The sequence below is a fragment of the Panicum virgatum genome, chromosome 9K (assembly GCF_016808335.1).
Source record: "Panicum virgatum strain AP13 chromosome 9K, P.virgatum_v5, whole genome shotgun sequence".
NCBI classification, from domain to species: Eukaryota; Viridiplantae; Streptophyta; class Magnoliopsida; order Poales; family Poaceae; genus Panicum; species Panicum virgatum.
Window position 1 is genome coordinate 70,439,593 of NC_053144.1, and position 17,816 is coordinate 70,457,408.

General features: G+C 51.4%; 2 protein-coding genes across 10 annotated transcripts; one reads left to right on the forward strand and one right to left on the reverse strand.

Annotated features, from left to right (window-relative positions):
* Window positions 1–572: 572 nt before the first annotated feature.
* On the reverse strand, window positions 573–13,569 carry LOC120647591 (WD repeat-containing protein 6-like). Of its 8 annotated transcripts, none has more exons than XM_039924429.1 (20): window positions 13,409–13,569; window positions 13,017–13,297; window positions 12,831–12,924; window positions 12,638–12,720; window positions 12,246–12,466; window positions 11,998–12,136; window positions 11,736–11,818; window positions 11,391–11,603; window positions 10,933–11,289; window positions 10,680–10,851; window positions 10,190–10,381; window positions 9,901–10,104; window positions 9,722–9,814; window positions 3,069–3,268; window positions 2,471–2,989; window positions 2,286–2,366; window positions 2,120–2,202; window positions 1,406–2,047; window positions 1,158–1,296; window positions 573–1,077 (listed from the first exon to the last, which is right to left on the reverse strand). In XM_039924429.1, the coding sequence occupies exons 1-20, from the start codon at window positions 13,503–13,505 to the stop codon at window positions 999–1,001; spliced, it is 3,972 nt and encodes a 1,323-aa protein (XP_039780363.1). In that variant the 5' UTR covers window positions 13,506–13,569; the 3' UTR covers window positions 573–998. The 8 variants fall into 8 exon arrangements, with proteins under 8 accessions (XP_039780363.1, XP_039780361.1, XP_039780365.1 ...); XM_039924427.1 differs by having other exon boundaries at window positions 1,158–1,308; XM_039924431.1 differs by lacking the exons at window positions 12,831–12,924; window positions 13,409–13,569 and having other exon boundaries at window positions 1,158–1,308; window positions 13,017–13,145.
* A 1,750-nt stretch (window positions 13,570–15,319) lies between these two features.
* LOC120647592 (heavy metal-associated isoprenylated plant protein 39-like) lies at window positions 15,320–16,964 on the forward strand. 2 transcript variants are annotated; one of them, XM_039924437.1, is made up of 3 exons: window positions 15,320–15,488; window positions 15,632–15,715; window positions 16,477–16,964. In XM_039924437.1, exons 2-3 carry the CDS (start codon window positions 15,661–15,663, stop codon window positions 16,707–16,709), a joined length of 288 nt encoding a protein of 95 aa, XP_039780371.1. In that variant the 5' UTR covers window positions 15,320–15,488; window positions 15,632–15,660; the 3' UTR covers window positions 16,710–16,964. The 2 variants fall into 2 exon arrangements, with proteins under 2 accessions (XP_039780371.1, XP_039780370.1); XM_039924436.1 differs by having other exon boundaries at window positions 15,335–15,488; window positions 15,637–15,715; window positions 16,477–16,943.
* Window positions 16,965–17,816: the final 852 nt, after the last annotated feature.

Consider the following 17,816-nt stretch of genomic DNA (forward strand, 5'->3'; position numbering starts at 1 on the left):
TCCCAAGGCACCTCAAGCGAAATGTGTACCTCAAATGCCAAACCACATGCACTCATGGGTGATAACAGATCATAGCGCTCTCTCCGTAATCCAATTTGACTCTTATATATTTTTAACTTAAAATTGAATAAAATAAGAGACTGATTCTTTTAAAATCCGACTTTTACATTATCTAGACTAAAATTTAACCTCTTTACCACCGCCATATACACATAACCACATGCTCCATCTTAGTCATATTCACTACATCTAACCACTGATTAATTCCAGTGGTACCCCCCTCTGTCACGTGTAGGAATGTTAAAAGGGCCTTAAAATTTAGCCTAGATAATCTAACAACCGGACCATAAAAAAGACTGGACTATAATCTTATTTAATTTTGAGTTAAAAATATATAAGGATTAAATTGGATTGTGAAAAAAACCACTATGGTCACGATCCGTTACCAACCCTGGTCGCACGACACAATCTACGTGCATCAATCAATCGAACGAACACCTCAAGCGCGCGACAGTAAGCCGGAAAATGCAAAACCGCATGTTGATGACCGTATGCTCTATCTCACGGTACCCTTCAGCACATACACCTTCAACCATTGATGTATAGACATGTGGTTGTGATACACGTGGATGTGGCATTCACTGCCACTAATGATGTTTTTGCTTCAGTTTTAAATGCAGACATCGCGAGCAACGGGTGCGCGCGCTGGCCGGCTTTCGGTTCAGCCGTTTATAATGGGCGCAATGTTACAAACGGCTGTTCTCTACAGAATTGAAATTTGAAACCGATTGGGCTAGAGTCACATTATAAGCCAGCCCTAACCAGAACCTGTGAACCAGCAAAAATCCCCTCGCGTTGATTTCTCCGTTCGTTTAAGCCTTGCCAACAAAACTTCCAACCAGAATTCGTCTCACTAGAGAACTACCATGTACGGATATCCCATGCAAGCACAACGACCCCCTGCAACTATGCGACTTCATAGAATTGCACCATCTTTGTCAATCGTCTTCAGGTGGCGAAAACTCAACCATTTGCATACCCCTCCCAGCAACAGCAATCTGGTAATTTGTCTTTGCTCTGATAAAGACAAACCACCACTACCATCAGAAACATCAAAAGATAGATGTAAGCACACACATTGTTAAAGACTGGCTCACCGGTCATGGAAAACATCTAGAGTTTCAGGCTCAGGCACACTAATGATAGCATGGGAGTATTCCGTGAATTTGCCAGATGATCCTATCTTCCAGCATCTTACTCTTTGATCAAGGCCAGTAGAGAAAGCCCAGGCACCATCTGTCCAGATTCCTAGCGAGAACATGCATATTCAGATATGCTTAACTCCAATGAAACAGAAAGAAAAAGTTCAAGCATACGAACTACATTGATTCGAATGGTGACAAACCTTTAACTGCGGCACTATGAGCTGATGGGACCTTATGTTGATATAGAATTTTAAGTATACCATTGTCATGCGAGTCTAGCCTAGCTGTGGTAGTTGAGCAGTTCTCTAGGGATCCTATTGTGAAGATGAAGCACTGAACAGCCTGATCATCCCCACCACTTATGATGCAGTATGACTTGTCAGGTGTTGAGTATGATATGTGGAGACAATTAACGCCTGACTGATGAACACCAGATAATAATTGTATTGGCCTCAGTTCAGGTATCTCACATGATTGGGTACTTGAAGGAATCTCAGAATTTGAGCCTTCGCTTCCTTCATGCACTACATTCTGAGTGTTATCCACAGCAGAAGTTTCAGACGAATTTTCAGAAACATATGGGGTACTCAGGTTGCTTCCATCAGGGGGTGATATATCTCCATCTCTCTTCTTCAAAGAATGGTTTGCCAGTGAGCTCCACCGGCGACGACCGCCTTGGTTCCCTCTTCCTGTCCTGGGACGCTTTTGACAATCAATACTCACGTGTGGTTGCATCTCTGATATTAGTTGCATAAAACCATGAACTGTCTCTGTCAGGTTCCAGAAAGTAATGCTACCATCTGTAGATCCACTCACAATAAGGTATCTATCTCCAGCATCATCTGAAAATCAGAGTGATAATTTCATTAAGATAAAAACAATGTCACAACAGGAGAAGAGAAAATAGAACTGACCTTTACAGTGGCTAGCATTGATGATAATATGCCGCAGCACAAGAACTGGTGATGCCTGTGGAACCAACAAGGCAACATCAAACCTGTACAAGATGGAAGCAGCAGCTCAGAGATACAGTCAAGAATAGCAAATAAGAAATTTGTTTCAGAAATTTAGAACGTGTACCACAATCGGGAAGGCAACAGAAGAGCACGGAGCACAACTGTTGCGTCCGAGCAAGCAACAACAACAAAGCATACTGTCAACCTGCCACAAAAGGGAAATTACAGGATGCAAAAGAATGAAACAAAGGCCATGCTAGCTAGATTCTGTACTGCAAGCAGCACATGGATTACAATATTGGATCCTACCTGAGAACCGGATGTTTCAAAAGAAATGCTGTAACAGAAAGGTAACGCCAGTCATTTTCCATGTGATCCATAACACCCAGATTTGGCTGCACAACAGAGGAATTTCCTTCCTCACTATGTTTTATATGGCCAGCTTTCAACCTGTTCCTGGTAAGCTTTGGTGGCATGTGGGTAGTCAGCCATTGAAATGACATGGCTAAATCACCACTTTCCAAGTTTTTGGAGCTTTGCTTGGAGTCAACATCTAAGCCATTCAGACATACTTGTCCATTTTCTATCCTAGGTTGCAAAATCCAAGTAGTCAGGACTTGCTTTGATCCAACAGATATGAGTAAGAAAGTCTCGTCTTTGTTTTCAAGTGCAATGTTATCAGAAATGTCGTTCAGACTGTAGTTACATGATTTATCTGTTATTGTGTAGGTCCTCGGGATGAAGCATGTAGCTCGCACAGCGGACCCACCAACATGCTCCCCTAGCAACTTTGAGGAACACCATCTTCCAGAACTACAAGTGAGCAATCTGTAATGGATGTCACTACATCAGTATAAAGATGGAACATACGATTACAAATTGATCACTTAAGAAACAAATTATTTACCCTGTAAGGCGCACAGTTCCATCTTCACATCCTGTTGCTATCAACAGATCTGAGCAATTCTCAAGATTTGAATAACTTGCTGGATCTATGAAGCACAATGAGTGCACTTCTCTACCATGAAACTGCAAATGGAGAACTTGAGGCAGTAATTTCTTATCTTGAGTTGATGCCCAGTGCCTGTGAATGTGAATATCATGATCCTGCTTGAAAGGCATAAACAGCAAAACGTTAAGTATGTGATGAAAAATGTGCAACACAAAATAAACAACAGCAAAACTCAACTATGTGATGGGAAGTGTATAAAATGTAAAATATTGTTCCTTCTAAAGGTTACCCGAGTAAGCCTTAGTCTGTGGCATTTTAGCATTGAGAGTTGAGACATGATTACAGCTCAATACGCAAAAAAATGGAAACTAAAGTTGCCACTCTTGTGACAGTTGGTGTATATTGAGCTCATGTGTATAGAGGCCCATGTATAGGAATTATATATACCCACCCTTCTAGGGTTGGAGGTATAGATCAATTATTCTTTCCATCATGGTATCAATAGCCTAGGTTAGGCTCCTCTCCTCGCCTCCCTCCTCCCAGCCGCCGCCGCCGCCGCCGCCATGCCGGCCAGCCTCCCTTCCCTCCCCTCTCCTCCTTCCCCTACCTCTCCTCCTCCCCTGCTCTGCAGCTCAGATCCGGCGCCGCCGCGTCCTCTGTTCTGCCAGCCGGCGCCTGGGCCGCTCGGCCGCCCTACGCCGCCATCGTGGGGGCTGCAGGGGCCGCCGCCGCCGCGGGAGCCACCGTCCCGGCCGCTGCGGGGTGCGGATCTGCCGCGGCCGCCCTGGTGGCGCTGGCCCAGCTCCCAGATGCCGCCGCCGCCGCCGCTGCGAGCGGGGCCGCGGGCGCCGCTGGCGGGCCGCCTAAGCCCAACGGGCCGCCGCCCCCTGGGCCTCCTCCTCACGGACCGCCGCTACAGCAGGTCCCCGCGGCCGCCGCCGATCCAGCCGATCCGGCCGCCCAGCCCCTGCTGCAGGCGCCTGATCCGCCCGCCCAGCCCCTGATGCAGGTGCAGGATCCGGCCGCCTTGCCTCTGCTGCAGGCGCCTGCCGTCAATCCCGCCGCCGCCGCCCACCGCGCCGCCGTCGCTGCTGGCAAGCAGCCTGCCGCACCCGCGCCCGCGCGGACCGGACTCGGGATGGCTCCCGCAGATGCGCCGCTCGCCGCTGCCGCTCTCCGAGGGCAGCAGGCCGACGCCGCTCTCGCCGCGACCCTCCTCGCTGCTAAGTCGGAGGCTTCGGCGGCCCAGGAGCGTGTCCGCGTGGCAGCCCTCACCTGGGAGCGCGAGCGCGCCACGGCCGACACCCTCGCTCTCCGGGTCGCCGAGGCGGAACGCTTCCTCCGCGTCTCCTCCGGCCAGCCCGTCGACCCCGAGCACGGCGCTTCTATCTCCCACCAGGCCCCGCCCGCCGGATCTAGAGCCCGGTACGACCCGACCGACCCCATGGTCGCCCAGCTCCACCTCCAGGCCGCCGGGGTCCAGAACATCAGGGCCCTGGTCTCCGTGCTCCTCGACCCCGCGTCCTCCTACGGCCGCTGGCGGAACCAGGTCCTCCTCACCCTCCGCCGCTACGCCCTCGACAACCACGTCCTCGTCGACTCGCCAATCAAGGCGCGGGACGTGGCGTGGCTGCGCCTAGACAGCGTCGCCATGTCCTGGATCTTCAGGACCATCTCCCTAGATCTTCAGGACCTCGTCAGGACCCACGGCGGCACCGCGCGACAGGCCTGGGTGGCGCTCGACAGCTTGAGGGGCAGTTCCTCGACAACGCCGAGTACCGCGCCCTCCAGCTCGACGCCACCTTCCGCACCTTCGTGGAGGGGGACCTCTCCGTCGGTGAGTACTGCCGGCGGATGAAGAGCATGGCCGATGCTCTTCGCGACCTCGGGGATCCGGTGTCCGATCGGGTCTTGGTGCTCAATGTCCTGCGGGGCCTGAGCAACACCTACAACCACCTGAAGAGTTGGATCGCCTGCCAGAGGCCCTTCCTCACCTTCCTGCAGGTCCAGGACGACCTCACCCTCGAGGAGATCCCCAGGGGTCTCGCGCCCGGATCGTCCTCGCCCACCCCCGCCGCGCTCGTTGCTGCTCCACAGGCCTCCTCCGCTGCTCCTGCCACCTCCCACCTTGGTGCTGCTCCCGCCGGGCAGACCGGAGGAGGGGGGTCGTGGACGTCGCCGAGGGGGGGGGGACGTGGTGGTGGTGGCACTGGTGGCCCTGCTTCTGGGGGTACTGGTACCGGTGGGGGCCGTCGGGGCGCGCCGACTCCGGCCCCGGCTCCCGCTCCTGCCCTTACCCCTAGAGGTACGCCCTGGCCATCCTTCAGCAACCCATGGTCAGGGCGCATCTCGATGTGGCCGTTCCAGGGTCCGGGCGGGGGGCTTCGTCCTCAGCTCAATCCAGCGGCCATGTTTACTGGCGCTGCTCCACTCTTCGCGCCGTCTTGGACCCCGCCCGCTCAGCCCAGCCAGCAGCCTACCTGGCCTGGTGGGTGGGACCAGGCCGCTCTGGCGCAGTCCTTCAGTACCATGGGACTGACGCCGCCGGCCAGCACCGAGTGGATCGCCGACTCGGGTGCCTCGTCGCACACCACTCCTGATGCCGGTATCCTCTTTTCTGTCCGACCCCCACACCCCTCTTGTCCTTTTTCTATCATGGTTGGTGATGGGTCTTGCCTTCCTGTCACCGCCGTGGGGTCTGCTCCTCGTCTTACTAATGTTCTTGTTGCTTCTCAAATGGTTCACAACCTTCTTTCTATTCTCCAGTTTACTGGTGACAACTCCTGTTCTATCGAATTTGACTCATCTGGTCTTACTGTGAAGGATTCGGCTTCCCGGCGTCCGCTCCTCCGATGTGACAGCCCGGGACCCCTTTACACTCTTCGGCTTCTTGCTTCCGCTGCCTCCCCTTCGGCTTCTTCGTCTACTGCTTTTGCCGTGACGCCTTTTTCCACCACCTGGCACCGCCGGCTTGGTCACCCCGGCTGCGACGTTTTGGCTCAGCTCAGCCGTAGTACCGATGTTTCATGTACTAGGGCTCCTGCTGAGCACCTCTGTCATGCGTGCCAGTTAGGTCGTCATGTTAGACTTCTGTTTTCTTCTTCTTCGCATGCTACGCATGCTTTTGATCTGATTCACTGTGACCTGTGGACATCTCCTGTACTCAGCATGTCTGGCTATAAATATTATCTGGTCATTGTTGATGATTTTTCTCATTACTCTTGGACTTTTCCTTTGCGCGGCAAGTCTGAGACCTTCCCCACCCTCCTCCACTTCTTTGACTGGGTGTCCACTCAGTTCGGCCTCACCGTTAAGGCCGTCCAGTGTGACAACGGGCGTGAGTTCGATAACTCCACCTCCCGGTCCTTCTTCCTGTCTCGAGGTGTTCGGCTGCGTATGTCTTGTCCGTATACCTCTCCTCAGAACGGCAAGGCTGAGCGGATGATTTGCATGACGAACGACGTCGTGCGCACCCTTCTGATCCAGGCTTCTCTGCCCCCGCGCTTCTGGGCTGAAAGCCTCCACACCGCCACCTACCTGCTCAACCGCCTTCCGTCCACTACTTCTCTGGCTCCCTCCACACCACGCTCTCTTCGGTACCCCTCCTCACTACGACCACCTTCGGGTCTTCGGGTGTGCATGTTACCCTAACACCTCCGCCACTGCTTCTCATAAGCTGGCGCCCTGCTCGACTCGTGTGTTCCTCGGGTACTCCCCTGACCACAAGGGGTACCGATGCTTTGACCTCACCTCTCGCCGCGTTCTGATCTCCCGACACGTCGTCTTTGACGAGTCGGATTTCCCCTACTTCACCTCCTCCACACCTCCTGACCCCGAGCTGGAGTCTCTGTTTCCGACTGACCCGTTGGTTCAGCCACCGTTACCTGTCTGTCCTTTTCCTGCAGGTTTTCGCGGCACACTGGCACCGCTTCCGGTGATCCCTGCTGCGCCGAGCGCGGCCCCGGTGCCCGCACTCGCGCCACGCGCGGCCCCCGGACCTCCGGTCGTGCCGCGCGCGGACCCGGTGCCTTCCCCTGCACCTGCGCGGTACGCTCAGCCGGTGCAGGTGTACCGGCGTCGCTCGGCGCCGACCTTGGCGCCGCAGCGGTACGCTGAGCTGGTGCAAGTGTACCGTCGTCGTTCGGCGTCGACACTGGCGCCACCTCCTGCTCCGGAGGCTCCTGCGACGCCGACACCGGAGCCGTCGCCATCGCCGCCGCCGCCGCCGGCTCCCTCTCGAGCCGAGCCGGAGGTGTACCACCCACCAGTCATCATCGGGATCCTCGGCATACCCATCCCATGGTGACTCGGCGGATGGCGTCTCAGGCCGCGACTCTCTCCGCCACCGAGGGAGAGCCGCGGGTCTCTCCGGTACCCTCCTCTGTCCGCGACGCCTTGACGGATCCTCACTGGCGTCGCGTGATGGAATTGAAGTACGCGGCTCTTCTTGCCAACCAGACGTGGGACCTCGTGCCGCGTCCGTCGGGCAGCAATTTGGTGAATGGCAAGTGGATCTGGACGCATAAGCGTCGGGCTGATGGCACACTGGAGCGCTACAAGGCTCGATGGGTTCTCCGGGGGTTCACTCAGCGGCCTGGTGTGGACAATGATGAGACCTTCAGCCCAGTCGTGAAGCCCGCTACGGTGCGCACGGTCCTGTCACTTGCGCTCTCGCGCTCTTGGCCTGTGCACCAGCTGGACGTGAAGAATGCGTTTCTTCACGGCACTCTGTCAGAGACTGTCTACTGCTCTCAGCCGGCGGGATTTGTGGACTCGAGTCGTCCGGATATGGTCTGCCGGCTCAACAAGTCTCTCTATGGACTGAAGCAGGCTCCTCGGGCTTGGTACTCTCGGTTCGCCACGTTCTTGCTGACATTGGGGTTCACCGAGGCCAAGTCTGACACGTCTCTCTTCGTCTACCGCCGTGGGGATGAGACTGCATATCTGCTGCTCTATGTTGATGACATTGTGCTCACAGCCTCCAGTCAGCAGTTGCTTCAGAGTGTCATCTCCTCTCTACAGCAAGAGTTCGCTATGAAGGATCTTGGTCAGTTCCACCACTTCTTGGGCGTCACTGTTAAGCCTCGCCCGTCTGGTCGTCTCCTTCACCAGCGGCAGTACGCACTTGATATCCTGGAGCGGGCTGGGATGACTGATTGCAAGCCCTGCTCCACTCCTGTCGACACTCAGGCGAAGCTGTCTGCTGATCTGGGTGATCCGGTGGCTGATCCTACTGACTACCGGAGTCTGGCCGGCGCTTTGCAGTACCTCACCTTCACCAGGCCGGACCTCACCTACGCTGTCCAGCAGGTCTGTCTGCATATGCATGATCCCCGAGAGCCACACCTTACTGCGCTGAAGCGTCTCCTCCGCTACGTCCGTGGCACAGTGGACCTCGGCCTGGTGCTTCACCGCTCGTCCTCTGCTGAGCTGGTGGTCTACACCGACGCTGACTGGGCTGGCTGCCCGGACACTCGTCGCTCCACTTCCGGCTACGCTGTCTTCCTGGGCGGCAACCTGGTCTCTTGGTCGTCCAAGCGGCAGCCGGTTGTCTCCCGCTCCAGTGCTGAGGCGGAGTACTGGGCTGTCGCTAACGGCGTGGCGGAGGCGTCCTGACTACGACAGCTTTTGGCAGAGCTCCACAGCCCGTTCGCCAAGAGAACGCTCGTCTACTGCGACAACGTCAGCGCCATGTATCTCTCCACCAACCCCGTCCAGCATCAGCGAACGAAGCATGTGGAGATTGACCTGCACTTCATGCGCGACAGAGTCGCCATCGGCAATATTCGAGTACTCCATGTCCCGACTACCTCCCAGTTTGCTGACATCTTCACCAAGGGACTGCCCTCCTCGACCTTCTCGGAGTTTCGCTCCAGCCTCAACGTAGCCGGTAGCTAGTTGTGGCTGCGGGGGGTATTAGCCCTTTGTACTCTCTTTGTACTCTCTTCTTGTCCAGTCTTGAACACCACTGCGCCGGTTGTTCAGACTGCGGGGGGTGTTGGTGTATATTGAGCCCATATGTATAGAGGCTCATGTATAGGAATTATATATACCCACCCTTCTAGAGTTGGAGGTATAGATCAATTACTCTCCATCAGTGACTAATTCAGAATTACCAGCCCCTCAAAAACAAGTAACGATGGCAAGATATAACACATGCAAGTTTTGGAACGGAAGAAATAGTTCCCATGAGGTGTGTTGACTTTCACTAGAACATCAGCTGAGAAAAAGAATCCAGGCGAAAGGGTGCCTAGCTGTAGTGGTTAGGTGGCCTCAGTAGCACTCCTCAGGTCCTGAGTTCGACTCCCCATGGGAGCGAATTTACGGCTGAGGTTAAAAAAATCTCCTCGCCTGTCCCCACACCAAAGCACATGGAGGCAGCGGCCCGAAGGACGGCCCGTTCTCACGAGGGCAACGGCCCGGGTGTCAAGCGGCCTGTGTAAGGGTGGGGGCGGGGGTTCGGGGATTTTCTCGACCTGCGTGAGAAGGCCTCTTCTTACACGTAATGCCCGGGGGGCGGCTTGCCCCTCGCAGGTCGAGTTTTTTTTGAAAAAGAATGCACAAAACATTACTAATTACTAATTACTAATTCAATTTAGAACACAAACCTTTACAAAGGCAAAGCAGTTCTGATACTCAGGAACCATCCCGAGGTAATAAGAATAAGGGCGCCGCCAACCTCCACAGGATACTTGAGCCATCTACAGAAGATAAAAGTTTGATTCTACTGACTAGCTAACTGCTGGTTAAGATTGACCAATTCATACGGTACACGTTGTTCTGTTACCTTTGTTTCATTCTCAAGGTCCCAAATGATAAAATCTGCAGAAGTGAAACCTATTGCATATGTACTCAATTGGCTCTCAGGTGCAAGATTAGTGTAGATGGATTGAATGGTGCCCAATTCTTTTACTTGCCTCATTCCAAAAAAATCAATCTTTCGCACATTTCTACCATACTTAAAGAAGCAAATGCAGCCATCTCCCCCAGTCTATAAAATTTCAAGGATGACGAGCATAGGTCAGAATGAGTCAATAACTTCGCTAATATGAATAACAGTAACATTGTGGACATACAGTGTGAATTTCAATATGATCAGAAATGGAGTCTTTTATATTAACACTTGTGACACTAGAAATGCCATGAGCTCCTTTAAAACGGTCACATGAAGGCATCTTCTGCTGCATCACACAACTGTCATGCAGTACCAATATTTTAGGGAAAGGAAAGGCTGTGATGTTTCCCTTTTTATCACCAGCTATAAGGATCTGCATGGGAAACAAAGAGAGAATTTTCATATCGTATAATCACACCTTTAGTTAGTTTTATGAAAAAAAAAATCAGCTAATTAGCAGTTAATGATACGATGTATTTCGGTCTCACCACAGGGACTGAAACGCCCTGTTCTATTATCTTCATTCTTCTGTTGGATAATCATAGATATATAAACATTAACACTGCTATGATCCCAGAAATTAAAATATAATGTTCCCACAAAGGATTCTAACAATAAAAATTTATGGTTTTCTCTTCAAGTAGAAATCAAACGGGCTTTAAAATCAATACCTCCTCTCGAGGAGATGCATCTAAACACATGATTCGAGCCCCAAATGAGGATTCAAACACTGATATAAGTGGACACTTCTGAGGTGCATTGATAACATCCGTACTTGAGAACAGGGCGTCTCTTATGTTCCATAACTTAAGCACACCCCTAGGATCAGCGGTGAAAATGTGACTGCAAGTGAAAGACAATCTGGTGAGAATAATGATTAGCTGCTAATTAAAATTTTATTCAGAAATTTAACAATTCACGGACCTACATTCGAGTGACTTGCACCAGTATACTCCTAGTAGCTGCCTATCTTTTTCTGCTGGCCAGGTAAAAGATAGTTTCACTTTAGGTTCAATGCTGCCACTGGTTAAACGGACGATAGTAACATTTCCCCGGCCATCTCCAAGGGCAATTACGTCCTCCCTATTCAAAGAATGGTTTGAGTATGTTGGCATGACATCCATGCAGATAATTGGTGCTTTCTCAGTGACCTGAATGATCTCAGTCCATCTTACATCCTCTATGTTAGAGAGTTCAGCATGATGCAGATATCCATTATTTGTGGCAACATACAGAACATTTTCTTCTGCAAAGTGTAGACAACGAACATACTCGCTTTTGCTGTGATTAACCAATGAATAAACAATTTCATTGTCACAACATGAGAGATAGAGATATAAGATATTATGTAAATTGTGGAACCATAAAGAAGTACATCACACCTATCCAGGGGACCACACTGCCCCAAAACTGAAGGAGAAGACAATACGAAGACCTCAGAATCATAGTTCAGACTATTACATACTACTTTGTCTTCCGCTTTGTCATGAAAAATGGAGTCGCGTAGATGGTGCACTTTGATTGCTGAATCAAACCCAGCAGTGACCAGAAGCAGTGAGCTTGGGTCAAATAAACATCGCCATATTCCTCGGCCACTGTAGATTGGAGTAGCACAGTGAATTATTTTCTCCTTAGAATAAAGACTTCTTGGAATTCCAGATAAATAAACAGCAACATGCTAATTTTGCACAAGTTACAACCTAACAAACTACATCTTCCAAACTTACATGTGTTCTCTGAACATCTTGATTAGCTTTCCATCCATTCCCCAAATGCAACAAGTACAATCCTCACCAGCAGTTATAACTATCTAAAAGGAAATTTAGTTATAAACTGTAAGATATCTAAAAAAGCATCCAACTGGATATTTTAGCTAATTACCAGAAAAAGGTTTATTGACACTTTTTCTGTGCTAGAAATACAAGCAGAGCGAGAGAAAAAAGAAAGCACTGCCAAATGATGCAGAGGGAACAAAGTATGACAACTTACAGAATCAGAAACATAGCAATCCCATATCCTCGCATTATGCCCAAAAAGTGTGAGTTTTGGTATAATTTCAACACTGTCTTGACTGGCTGGCTGATTGACAAAACTTGGTGACTTGAAACTCAGCATCCACAGGCGAGCACTGCCACAGAAATAAAATTAAGTGGGCCAACAATATCATAAAAGGCAATCATCTGAAATAAAAAGGTTCCTGATGCAGGCAGTGGGAGCCAAAAGCGAAACAGACCAACCTACGGTCATCAGAAACAGACATAAACTTTGATCCATCAGAGGACCAAGCTATTCGGAATATTGAACCTTCATGTTCCTTGATCCTACCAAGATGAACTGTCATGTACTGATTGTCACCAAGATGTATGGTTTCGCTATCATTTACACCAGAAGTATCCCCTTCATACGAGCGTAAAAAGGAGGATCTGAGATTTTGTGGTGCCAATTTCCATATGAGAATCTGGGAAAGAACATTAACATCAAGAGCTATTTATAATGAAATGTGAACTTCCCCATTCGGATAATTAGGAGATTGTTTAAGATTTTCCTTGAACATTTTTTTTAGGGGTCTTTTCCTTGAACAATTAAAGCGGAGCTAAAACAGAAAGAGCCAAGAGCCTGGAAAGCTTACCTCATTTAAAATGGTTCCGGATGCCACAAGAAGTTGTCTAACGGAGTCACCCCACATTCTCATGGAATACAGAAGGCACTTGTCTGCGTCCAGAAGGCAACTTGATAAGCAATCATGAAAGAGGAATTTAGCACAGATGATGCCATTTGGACGGACCTAGGGAGCACCCAACGAGGTGGTGAACTGAACCAACCTGGAGATTTCACTCGGGTAACCAACACACGCTTGCTCAAATCCCACAGTGCTACTGAATTGTCACTCAGACCGATGGCAAGCAGCCCATCGACCTGCACCGGGAACCGCCGCGACCATTGAGGTAAAATCAAAAAGTTCCAACGCGCGCGCGAGAGCGAGAGAGAGAGAGAAGCAAGCGTGGTACCTCGAGGAAACGAGCGTCGAGCACCCAGTGATCGAACCCCGGGAGCCTCTGGTCCAGCTCCAGCAGCAGGTCGCTGACGTCACTGCCATCAGCACTGACACGTAAGCCGAGGGACAATAGCTTGACCCTCCTCTCGCCGAACACCGCGAGCGAGTGGGTGGAGCAATGGGGCCTTCCTACCCGGAGCTCGATGCCGTGGACGCGCACTCCGTCGAACACTTGGAACGCAGCGAGGAGCCTGGCGGCGCCCACCTCGTACACGAGCAGCTCCGATCCGGTGCCTGCAGCCACAAGGCGAAGGGCATGGATGTTAAGGGTCACCCGCCGCCTACTCATCATGCAGACACGCACGCTCCACAAGCCGCGCGGGCAATCGTATGGGAAGAGGGTACCGGCGAGGAGGAGAGGGCGGGGCGAGGAGGGGAGGAAGGAGAGGGCGGAGACGTCCCCCAGGTAGGAGCCCGGACGGAGGTGGCCGGCGGCGGCCATGGGCGAGGCGGCGTAGCTCGCTCTGCACTGCAATAGGGTTTATTCCGCCGGTTGGGTTGCGCTAGGTTGGGTTGTAGATCCGTCCCTCCATCAGTGATTGGGCCGGGCCGAGCCGAGCACGAAAAATAGGGCCTGCTCAACTCAAGTCAAAGCTGTTACCCCTAAAAAAAAGCCCGACTGGTGAAATGGGCTTATTACTTTCGATTTCTTTTTTTTTTGTTAGTTGGCATGCATGGTCAACGTGGCTCATTACTAGGCTTGGAAAAGCCGAGCTGCAGCTACTAAGGCCTCGTTTGGCAGGGCTTCGGCTCTTCCAAAAACAGCTCCGGCTCTGGCTTCTCAGATGGAGCGGCTTCTCTGGTGGAGTTGGAGCCGTTTTAGAAAATGTTTGGCAAAACAGCTTCACTTGTTAGATTGATGTGTAAGCCGCGTGAAGCCACGATTTCATGGCTTCACCTTGCCTGTGTAAACCGCCGACGGCTTCAGAACCGGTTTCACGTGTGAAGCCGGTCCTGAAACAAACGTTTGGGAGGGCTTCACGTGAAGCCGCTCGTGAAGCCCTCCCAAGAGCCGTGCCAAACGGGGCCTAAGAATACGCTGCGAAAGGGCATGGCCTAAGAATACGCTGCGAAAGGGCATGTAGCCTAGTGATTACAAGAACCTCAGTAGCACCTGAGCTCCTGGGTTTGACTCCCCGTGGGAGCGAATTTTCTAGGATTTAACGGCATTTGTGCTTAGGCGACGTTCCCGTCGACAGCGGAGCGTCTGTGGTGACTTCGTCAATCTCGAGGATTTGCCGGCTCAGTCTCTCAGAGGTGCTCATAGGGGTAGGGTTGCATGCGTGCATTTATAGAGATGAGTGTGCGTGCGTGTTTGTGACCATCTGCATTTTACTGTGTTCAAAAAAAATAGCTACTACGAACATGCAATGGAAGGTCCCAACCAAAAACCAAAATGTTCCGCCACGATTGTATTCTCGCTCGGCCATGATTTTGTCCGGTGCACGATCGTCAAAAGAGGCGGAAAGGAATCTTGAGCGACCACCGACGACGTCACGGTTACGCTGCGCCTGCCGCTGCTTGGACGACCAATTTAAATAAAGTCTTTTCTTCTTCTTCTCCTTCTTCTTTGAAAAAATGGAGTACGGTGTTTCATTTCTTGTGTCCTTTTAATTTTGTGGTGGTACGTCTCATGGGAAAAAAAAGGCTAAAGGTCCCTACAGACGTAGGCTTAGTCATTCTGCAGGCACAACAAAACGTCTCTTGTTCACAATGCAAGTAGTATTAATATATTAAAGAAAAGTCTCTTGATCAGCGGCGCGCCGATGTTGACCGGGAACCCTGCCAGACAGTCTGGCCGACGCCAGGAAATATTGACATGGACATGCTTGTCTTGCCTATGTTTTCGAGAGGAATAACCACCGCACATCTGGATGCTAACCACAGCTTACGCAGGCAGATTAATTAATTTACAGAAAAAAATAATAGATAACACAGCAGCAGCAGCAACAACAACAAAAGAAGAGGGCTACATGTAAGCTCTTCAAATAAATAGCCTAAGGTGAGGCCAAGAGAGGGCGCCCATATGTATACTTAATATATAAACAGTTAAACTCTTCTTGCAAAGAAAAGAGAGAGACAGAGACAGACGGGGCAAGAACCAAATCAACAAAGCGCCTCCTGAGACGAGACGAGCAGTCTCCGTGTGGAAACACCAAGACCAAGACGGTTTTGTTTGTCCTGCTGGTCATCTTGAATGAAGTGGACACATCAACATCCACTCCCTCTTCTCTTCTCCCTATAAGACCGCCAGCAAGGCCACTAGCCAATACTCTTGCCGGGCTCCCGGCCCGCGCGCTGTTCACATTAATATTTCTGCCAAGAAAGGAAAACCTCAGCTCATCTCATCTCATCTATCTAGAGTTGAACCTGAGCAAGCAAGCAGCCAGCAGCCTCTCCTCGATCTGGTGTTCATATGGCTCAGGTAGGTTATTGATGGATGTCTTCTCCTTCCTCAGTTCCTTTTCTGTTTTCATGTCCATGCCCTGTTACTGGAGGCATATGCATGCATGGCGGGTGCAGAGAGCGATTCTAATAATAATTATTAACCGGCCGGTACGGTGTCAGCGCAGAAGGTGGTGCTCCGAGTCCCGGCCATGACCGACGACAAGACGAAGCAGAAAGCCATGGAAGCCGTAGCAGAAATCTACGGTAATTAATTAAGCAATTAATAGTACTAGCATGCATGCATGTTTCTCATTCATTGCTTGCTTGCCAGTTTGGATTATTAATTAAAGAGTTCGATCAGCTGCTGTGTTTGTGTGTGTTTCACAAGCAAGTCTGCTGCAAATTAACCAGCTTAATTAACTAATTAGCTACTAGGGGACTGAAAACGGAGCATGTGAAGTATTTGTGTATACTATATTATTATATCTCTAGTGCAAGTGTTCAAGTTGTGCCGTGTAATCTCAAAAAATTAAAAATCTCTAGAACTGAAACTGCACATGTTGCCTGCTTTCATCCTTCTCATTCACTTGCTCACCTTGTGTTGTGAGTTATGGTATGCTGCCTGTAACTATATTCATCAGAAACAAGATGGCTTGGCGTAGAGACCGATCGGCAGCTGAATTTTTGTGACCATATATAAAGCATGCACGCATGCATGGTCAGAAGCTAATTAGGTTGCTGTTAGGTGGAATCGGATTGCGACGCCTGATCAAACACGGAGCCAATAATATTCCATAGGCTGGCCGGGTCCAGAAGCTAGCTAGAATGCTAGATACATCTGTCAGAGCCTGAAACTTTGCTCGTTTGTTCGATGCAGAAAGTTGGTATCTAGGACGGGACGGGCCGGATGGGCCATTTGCATGCGAATGATCGGCCATCATCAGTTCCTGGCCATCATCACTAGTGGCAAGAATTACTCGATGCTAGAAATACAAATCCGTTGTTCGTGTTTGGTTTTGTTTCAGGCATCGACTCGATCGCAGCAGACCTCAAGGACAACAAGATGACAGTGATCGGCGACATGGACACGGTGGCCATCGCCAAGAAGCTCAAGAAGCTGGGGAAGATCGACATCGTCTCGGTGGGCCCCGCCAAGGAGGAGAAGAAGCCGGAGAAGAAGGACGAGAAGAAAGAGGAGAAGAAGGATGAGAATAGTAAGAAGCCGACGGAGGGGGAGAAGCAGAAGGACAAGAAGTGAAGAAGGGAGGGAGAAAAACTCTCGATCGGTCTGAATATAATGAAGGAAGCCAAGGGGATCACGTATGCAAGAGCACCGTATCCGGCGAAAATATATCTTTTTTATTTTACAAAAATTTATCTTGACTAGTTTGTTTCAGCTGAGACGTACTCCTACTCCTACCTGAGAGTGAGAGCTGATCTCTGTGTGTCCCCGTTATTATTGTTGCCGATCGAATCGCTTTGCCCCAAGAAATCCAGATGTTTACGCTCGCTATCAACGACGGCAGGATTAGAGCCGGGACTTGGCCATGCCATTTTTTAGCAGGTTGCGGCACGATCATTTGGCACGACACGAAATATTTTAGGCCGTACCGGCACAACACGAACACGAGGGCCGTGCCGTGCCTACGGTCTCAGCACGACGGGCTGTATGTCACGGTCCACATTTTGAGCTGTACTTAGGCCGGCACGGCACGAAAACAGCCGATCGGCTGGTACATTGCTCGTTGTTTCACTATGGCAGTTAATATTCCTTGAGTAAAATGCACTGTGGGTCCTTAAACTAGTTCTCCTGTTCTGTTTAGGTCCATAAACTTTGAAAATGCATTTCTAGGTCCAGGATCTATTTAAGTGTGCCATTGATGTCCAAAACGCCCTTGACCTGCTCTGACCGTCTACGTGGATCGCCAAGTCGGCTCTGACGTGGATTTTCTATTTATTGTTCACCCCTCTCTCTCTCTCTCCCTGTCCTCCCCCTCCATCACGCCTCCGCCTCCGCCTCCCTCTAGCCGGCGGCGCCCCCTGCTCTCTCGGCGCCTCCTCCCTCTCCGGCGAGCAGGGGCCCGGCCCTCCCTCCCTTCGTCTCCTCTCTCTCCCTGCCGGCGAGCTGCCCCAGCCCTCCCTTCTTGCCCCGGCCGCGAGCCGTCCCGTCCCCTCTGGCGGCAGGGGCGCGGGGTGGCGGCGAGCGCGCGCGCTGCCCACGGCGGCGGCGGCGCGCGCAGCCCCCTCCTCCCTCCTCCCTCGCCGCGCGGAGCCGCCCCCTCCTCCTCCCTCCCTCCCGGCGCTTCCTCCCGGTGGCCATGGGCTTGGGCGGCGGCGGGTGGGCCGGGGCGCGGCTGCAGCCGCG

Bases quoted from the DNA above. Each gene is read 5' to 3' on its own strand.
- LOC120647591 (XM_039924427.1), bottom strand. From the start codon at position 13,505: ATGGCCGCCGCCGGCCACCTCCGTCCGGGCTCCTACCTGGGGGACGTC. The intron at 10,382-10,679 runs GTATTGATTTTA...TTTCCCATGCAG, and splicing joins ATGCATCTCCTCGAGAGGAG to ATCCTTATAGCTGGTGATAA. The intron at 10,105-10,189 runs GTATGTCCACAA...GAAATTTTATAG, and splicing joins ATCATATTGAAATTCACACT to ACTGGGGGAGATGGCTGCAT.
- LOC120647592 (XM_039924436.1), top strand. The intron at 15,716-16,476 runs GTAATTAATTAA...GTTTTGTTTCAG, and splicing joins AGCCGTAGCAGAAATCTACG to GCATCGACTCGATCGCAGCA.